The 7,475-nt window shown below is 55.1% G+C and overlaps 1 protein-coding gene across 1 annotated transcript; it reads right to left on the bottom strand.

The window, feature by feature from the left end:
- Nucleotides 1-5,471: 5,471 nt before the first annotated feature.
- Nucleotides 5,472-7,243, bottom strand: GP9 (glycoprotein IX platelet). The gene is made up of 4 exons (XM_029917914.1): nt 7,053-7,243; nt 6,592-6,673; nt 6,235-6,361; nt 5,472-6,146 (listed from the first exon to the last, which is right to left on the bottom strand). The coding sequence occupies exon 4, from the start codon at nt 6,133-6,135 to the stop codon at nt 5,602-5,604; it is 534 nt and encodes a 177-aa protein (XP_029773774.1). The 5' UTR covers nt 6,136-6,146; nt 6,235-6,361; nt 6,592-6,673; nt 7,053-7,243; the 3' UTR covers nt 5,472-5,601.
- Nucleotides 7,244-7,475: the final 232 nt, after the last annotated feature.

Genomic DNA, 7,475 nt, shown 5'->3' on the forward strand with positions numbered 1-7,475 from the left:
CCCCCCACCCCCTGGAAAGGAAAGACGCAGGCCAGATGACAGGCTTGGCTCCAACTCATGCTTCCTGGACATCCTCAGGGTGACCTCACACGGGCCATCTCGGGATGTGGTGAGGACAGCTCTGTCTGCCCACCTCGGCTGGTCCCATTCTTCTCACAGTGGCCTGTGTGCTTCAGGACTCTGTCCCCTGCAGCCACTCAGCCCTTCGCATCCTGATGCAACCCAGTACAGTCCCCAGGGAACAGGCCGCAGCCTTTGCCAGTTTAAAGCTGCTTACCCATCAGACCAGTGATAATGGCACCGGCCAGAGAGCTGGAGGGCCATGTGCAGGGTTGAGGGGATGTCAGGAGTCACAGACCCGGCAAAGGAGGCCAGGAAAGAGTGTGGTCAGGGGGCTGGTGATTTAGCTCCCGGAAGCGGGGTGAGTACGGCCAACATGCTCTGGCCTCGTGTTCAACGTCCAGCCCCATCTGGCAGCATATGAGCTTGTGTCTGATGCGGGTTCTGGGGCTTTTCTGGACCTCTGGCCCTTGAAGTTGTAGACCTTTCAGTCAGAAAAGATACAGATTCACAAGAGAATTCACATAGCGTTTGAGGCCTTGCCTCCGAAGCACTTCAAGTGAGCAGCTGAGATAAGACCCCTGGGATTTCATGGGTGGGGGCTGCGGCCACAGGGACAGTTGCCGTGTACTCAGGTTTAGATTTGACAAAAGGGACTCCATTCTAAGTGGACATATCTGAAAATAATAGAAAACTTATGGGGATCTCTCTCAAGGAATGAATCTTTTTCTCTTTTATTTATTTCCTTTGAGAGAGAGTTTGTTCGAGTGTAAGCAGGGCAGGGGCAGTGAGAGAATCCCAAGAAGGCTCCATGCTGTCGGTGCAGAGCCCAACATGGGGCTTGATCTCATGAACTGTGAGATTGACTTGAGCTGAAATCAAGAGATGCTTAACCAACTGAACCCCCCAGGCACCCCTCAAGGAGCGAATATTAAAAACAAATAAAACCGATATGCACAGGAATCTCTGTGCCAGCCTTAATCTGGCAAGTTCTATAGCAAAAATGTTGATAGGATGAAATTGAATTTAGCAATGAATCTGGGGAGACTGAATCTTACTGTTCACAAATGGGTACCTCTCCATTTTCAGACCATACGTCCTCAGAGATACTTTGCTATACTTGTTTTTTTTAAACCAAATTTTAATACCCCACTAAAACTCTAGATCTGTTTCACAAATTGGCTTTTTGAAGAGTCCTGAAGCTTGTCAATAGCCCACAAAGGGCAGGGATGGAGAAGGAGGGAAGGGCGGCCATTAGGCCCCCATCCAACCAGATCTAGCCACTTAAAGGTTTGAAAACTATCACTCTAGACTTTTTTTTCACTCTACACTTTTTAAAAAATGGTGATAAACTATATGTAATGTAAAATTAACGATCTTAAGCACTTATAAGTGTACAGTTCCATAGTCATGTGGCCATCACTACCATTCACCTCCAGAACTTTTTCATCTTAGTTCTTGCAAAATAAAACTCTACACACCTTCGGCGGCTCCCCATACTCCCCTCCCCTGGGTCTCCACTCTCAACTTTTTAAAGGCACAAGGAAGGGGTGGCTTCAGGCACAGAATACAATGATCCGTGTTGGTTGAAAGATACCACGTAAATACACAAAGACTTTCTATATGGTAATTCAGACATTCTGAACTCAAAGAAAGGAAGAGTTATTCAGCTGCAGGTATACGGAGTATTTTTAGACTCTAAAACATCAAATGGATGTATTTGTGCTTCTGTTTTTACTAACAAGTCGGCAGCCTGAAGGGTTAGATAAAGAACTCAGCATGGGGCGCCTGGAGGGATGAGCCAGTTAAGCACGACTTAGACTCAGGTCATAATCTCAGTTTGTGGGTTCAAGCCCCACGTGGGGCTCTGTGCTGACAGCTCAGAGCCTGGAGCCTGCTTCGGATTCTGTGTCTCCGTCTCTCCTCCTCCCCCACTCACATTCTGTCTCTCTTTCTCTCTCTCAAAATAAATAAACATTCAAAAAAAAGAAAGGAAGTAATACATTTTTCTTTCCTTTCTGAATTTAACCCATTTTGTTAGAGATCTGTCTACAAAAATAAAACTTTCCCAAGATTTTAAGACCTTTCCCCAAGCCTGAAGTGGCTATTGGTAATATCATTGCTATCACCTGCAGTGATTTAGAGTGAGGATTCCAGCCCGAGAGCTATTTGAAAGCGGACGATCAGGGGCGGGAGTGTCTGTCAAGTCAGATGCTGTTCTCAGAAGATTCCCCAGGCCGCACTGTTCCCTCGCTGGAGCAGAGGCGGGTGATGGCGGAGCCTTCTACCTCCTCCTCTCAGGCAAACGCACAGAGGCTGGAGATGGCGAGGGTCCTGGCTGGGTCGTGTGTCCTGGGAGACTGTGGACATGCACACTCATAGGATGTGTGGGTAAGTACGTATGCAAAACACTCGAGGGGGTGCTGTGTGGGGCTTAGGGCCAAGCCTCAGCCTGTTCCCAGCCTTCACAAGTTCCCTCCCTATGGTGTGTCTGCCTTCTGATCAAGTGCCATCACCTTTGCATCGACCGGGTGAGGCTGGCCGTGACCAGATGCCCGCCTGCTGCTACGACTGGGCACACGGGGAGCGGTGCCCATCCTCCCTTTTGTTAGGGCAGGGCCGGTTGCCGGTTCCAGGAGACAGCTGCTTGCAAAGGCCATCCCTGCCACTTCCGGGCCTGGCCACAACATCCCTGCTTCCCTGTCTGCTGTCTCTGCTTACTCACTGCCCAGAGGGCCAGCAGAGGGCTCTGAGCAGAAGCCCAGAGCAGGGTGGAAGGCCTCCTGGTGAGCAGCCGACCGGGGCTGGGTGTGAGGGGGTCCGCTGCCAGCAAGGTGGGGGTTGTCCCAGAGGCTGGTGGAAGTCACCTCAGCAAATTCTCCACATGCCGCTTTGTTTTGAAGATGCTTGTGAAGGGGGTGGTCATGAGGATCATGTCACCGTAGCCGTGGGATAGATTGATGATGGTGACAGAGATGACATTTTGCTTATAATGGGGCTCTGGTTGGTTGGTGCTAGAAGTACCAGAAGCAGGAGGGAGCCGGTGGTGGGGGGCAGGGTCGCCTCACGGGGCTAATGTCTGTGTCCCTGGTGGAGAGGACAGCGGGCAGCAAGTGTGAGATGGCTCGCAGGTGCCCTCGAGATGGTGTTGATGGCCGTCAGGAGTCATTGGGAGCTGCAGGCCTGTGGGAGACAGTGGTGGCCAGCAGTGGGTGGTGGGTCGTGGTAGTGGGATCTGGGGACACCGGGTTGGTGGCTGTGGGACGAAGACCATGGACTTCGGAGATGGCAAATTGAAATTCCTAGTGCACCTGTTGCCCTGGGGATTCTCGTGTGAGTCGCTCTGCCCTCCCTGCTGCCCTCAGGGATGTCATCCTCTGCACTGATGACAGTGTGCTGCCTGGGCTCCTAGCAGGGTCTCATGGGACCAGCCATCTGCCCAGTAGGATTAAGGCATATGATCACTACTGTGCCCGGCCTGTGGCTGCATGTGTTCGCTTCTGGAAGGGGCAGTTGCAGAATTTAGGGGTGGCCCACCTGGGGCCTGGGGGTGCTGAAGGAACTTAGCTTGAGGCAGTTTGCAAGAAGGCACTCTTCAGGTGTGAAAGGGGACCTCTCTGATATCAGGCCTGTGAAGTGACCGCCAGGGGCCCTGGACCTGTGTCCTCCCTCCAGTGAGGGGAGGGCCACACAAGAAGGCCCCATGGGAGGTGGTTCACAAAGGGCCGCACACCAACCAAGTACCCTGGGAGGAAATGCCAGCTTCTTCTGTCCCCATAGGCAGCCCTGTTCCAGCTGATCCTGACTGAGTTGCGACTCAGCGACTTGCAGCCTATGGACTCCATCCAGTCAATGAACGTGTTTTATTTGTCCTGTTGATACCTATGTACCTTTTTTTTCTGGATTTAAGTGCCAGTGCTTAAGTCAGGGGTTTCATGTACAAATGTACGTTTCCGATCTCTGGAAGAATGGGGAGCCAGGGTCCACATCTGCCCAGGACAGCACAGGTGGTTTGCCACAGTCTCCACCTCTTCCTACATCCCCTCCCCTGAGTTCGGGCCTCCTGCTCCAGCCTCAGCTCTGTGGCTCAGTGCCCGCGGGTGGTGCTCTGTGCTTGCCTGCCTGCCCTTCCTTATGGCGCTCTCTGAGCCCCAGGCCCATGCACAGATGTCCTTCGGAGGGACGATCTTGGGGTAATTATACTTGGATTTGGTTTGGCGGTAACAGACCTGGAAATACTCTCAAACAGTGGAGAAATGTTTTATTAGTTTAATGCTGGCACGAGAAACTTCTGAGGGAGAGAAGAGTCATGTTTGGAGAATTTGGTGCCCATTGCTTGGATAGATGTGGAGCTCCAGAGTTTGACGTGTCTGACATCAGCACCTGGAGTTGTTTCCACAAGAAAGGGAAGAATTTCTTTTGTTTCTTTAAATTAAAAAAATTTTTTTTTAATGTTTTTTGTTTATTTTTGAGAGACCAAGAGAGACAGCACGAGCAGGGGAAGGTCAGAGACAGAGAGGGAGACACAGAATCTGAAGCAGGCTCCAGGCTCTGAGCTAGCTGTCAGCACAGAGCCTGACGCGGGGCTCGGACCCACAAACCATGGGATCGTGACCTGAGCCAAAGCTGGACGCTTAACCAACTGAGCCACCCAGGTGCCCCTCTTTAAAAATTGTTTTAAGTGTTTATTTACTCTTTGAGAGAGAGAGAGAGCAAGCTGGGGAGGGGCAGAAAGAGAGGGAGACACAGAATCCAAAGTAGGCTCCAGGCTTTGAGCTGTCAGCACAGAGCCCGACATGGGGCTTAAACCCACGAGCCATGAGATCATGATCTGAGCCAAAGTCAGACACTCAATGGACTGAGCCACCTGGGCGCCCCTCTTTTGTTCCTGAAGAAAGAGGGATAGAGAGAGGAGGGAAAGGAGAGGGGCTTTCAGTAGAAGGTGGGAAAGGATGGGGCCGTGGGAACAGGTGTCTCATGGCTGGGACAGAGGGGCTGAGGGCCATTTTGGAAACGGCCATTTCAAGGTAGGTCTGTCACAGAGATGGAAATCCCTCCTCTCTCATTCGCCTGGGGTCTTTTTGCCTCCCGCCCTGCTCACTGCTGTGTCGTGAGAGCAAGCTTTCTGCGGGTTTTAGAGGGGCCACAAATCGGCCCGGGCCTTCCAGAGCATCCCGTGTAGGAGGCGAGTGAGCTCCTGGGACCTGTCGAGCCTCAAGGAAAGGCTTCCGATGTCCACAGATCGTGGAAGAGGGGGTGGCTGGCGTTGCGGAGGTGGAACAGCCCATTTTACCAGGACCCTCGGGGACAGAGGTAGCCCCAGTGGATACCTGGTTATAATAGAAGGGCTCCAGGTTTCTAGAAGGAGCCAGACTTGGGTACCGAGAGGGGGAAAAAATTCTGAGCTTGGATAAAATGGTTGAGCAGCCCGTTTATTTAGAGTTACTGGGGGCCCAGGGTGACCAGGCCTGGCGGGATCCGGGGAGGGGCTCGGGACCTGGCACCCGGGTCTGGGGCTAGTGACCCTGGATGTGTGTGCACTCAGTCCAGGGTCTCTGAGGCAGTGCACAGCAGGCCAGCCAGGAGAGCCAGGCCCAGTGTGGCCACGACCACCAGCGCCACATCCCACCACACACCCGGGTAGGCCCAGGGCTCCCGCAGCTGCCAGCCACAGCTGCCCAGCTCGTAGCCCGTGAGCTGGCCCAGCAGACGGTCGCTGGTGAGCTCGGGGCTGGCACAGCGGATGTGCCGTAGGGCCTGGGGCACGCGGTCCTCCAGCCAGAGACGCAGGTAGGTGAGGCTGCAGTCACAGTGCCAGGGGTTCTGAGTCACGTCAAGAGTCTGTAGCTGGGGCAGGTGGTCGAAGGCGCCCGGTGGCACAGAGCTGAGGTTGTTGTTGGCCAGCAGCAGGTGGCGCGTGTGGGCGGGCAGGGCAGGCAAGGCCGTGAGCCCCCGGCCCCTGCAGTCCACCTCCAGCCCCATGGTTTCCAGGGCCTGGCAGGTGCACCCTGCAGGGCAGTCTTCAGTGGCTGCTAAGGCAGCCCAAAGCAGCAGCAGGGCCCCCCAGGCATGCATTGGCAGGCTGGCTGTGGGGACAGTGGCCACCAGGTGAGGGAGGGCATGGTGGCCTGCATCCTGTGCCAAGGGCTTGACCCGGGACAAGCGACAACTCACCTCCCCTCTCAGGGCTCAAATTTCTCCTCTGTGAAATGGGACGGTGAATACAGAAGGAAGCTTAAGGCACCCAGCTCAGGCCTGGCTGAGCCTCACTGGACACTCCAAGGCAGGACGGTGAGCCTGGCTGTGATGGGGGAGGGAGGGGGGGAAAGTTCTTGGAAAGGGACCTCCTGGCCCCTAGCAGAGGCCCCAGCCCCAGCTCAGGGGTGAGGGGCACCGATGCCTGCTAGAAGATTCCCAGTTCTCACCCCTGGCCCCCTGGTTCCTCCCAGCCCCTACATCTGACCCTGGGGTCAGGCTGCAGGTGCAGATTTCACAGATCCCACCTCGTCCCACCCATTCCAAACCACTCACCTGCCCGTGCTGAATGAACTCTTAGATGAAAGCCAATGTAGAAAACTGTGTATGGATAGGGAGGGAGAACAGGAGAGGTTCCCTGCGGAAAGCCATGCAACAAGGCTGACACTTAGAGTTGGGGAAAGGGAGGCCCAGAGACAGAGGGTGACTTGTGCAGGGTCACCCAGCAGTCTGTGTCAGCAACTGGACTCAGACTCAGGCCTCGTGAGCTCCAGGCGACTCCTGCCTGGCTCACTGACTGCCCCAGACAAGCCCTCCCCACCAGCACCTGCCTGGCCTGCTTGCGTGGAATAAACCCAAGAGCCAGTGTCTCAGAGCGAGTGTCCCCCACCCCCCCCAGCCCCATCTGGAGCGAGAGCCGAAGGTGGGATACAGCCAGGCCTTGGTTGGCCTCCCCGGCCAGGCCCTGTCCCACTGTCCCACCTGGGAGGGGGTGCTGGGTAATGAGGGCCACTTACTTGTGAGGCCTGCAGTCTGCACCCCCTTCTGTGGCCTCAACTATCCTGGCTGGGGCTGAAATGGCAGCTCGATGTGAGGCAGCTGGTGGTGGCCGCAGGAGCAAGAGGAAGGAAGTGATGAAAATAGCCTGGCTTATCCCCCAGTGCAGCCCAGGGGGACGCTATCTCCAGGGGAAGTGGGCACTCGGGGATCCGAGGCCTTGGGCCCAGAATGGGAGGTCAACCCCAGTGCACATAAGGGGGTCCCGCGAGCTATGCCATGTGCCACAGCGCCTCACTGCGCCTCCGTACAGGGTCTGCCAGAGGACAGGGGAGGCCCCTCACCGGGCCCCCGGGGGTGGGGAGGGTTTGCGGGAGGAAGGGATCTTGGAGCTGAGCGGCTTCACTTTTTCCTCCAAATCTCAGATTCCTCATCTGTAAAAT

Source organism: Suricata suricatta, chromosome 12 (genome assembly GCF_006229205.1).
Source record: "Suricata suricatta isolate VVHF042 chromosome 12, meerkat_22Aug2017_6uvM2_HiC, whole genome shotgun sequence".
Taxonomy (NCBI): Eukaryota; Metazoa; Chordata; class Mammalia; order Carnivora; family Herpestidae; genus Suricata; species Suricata suricatta.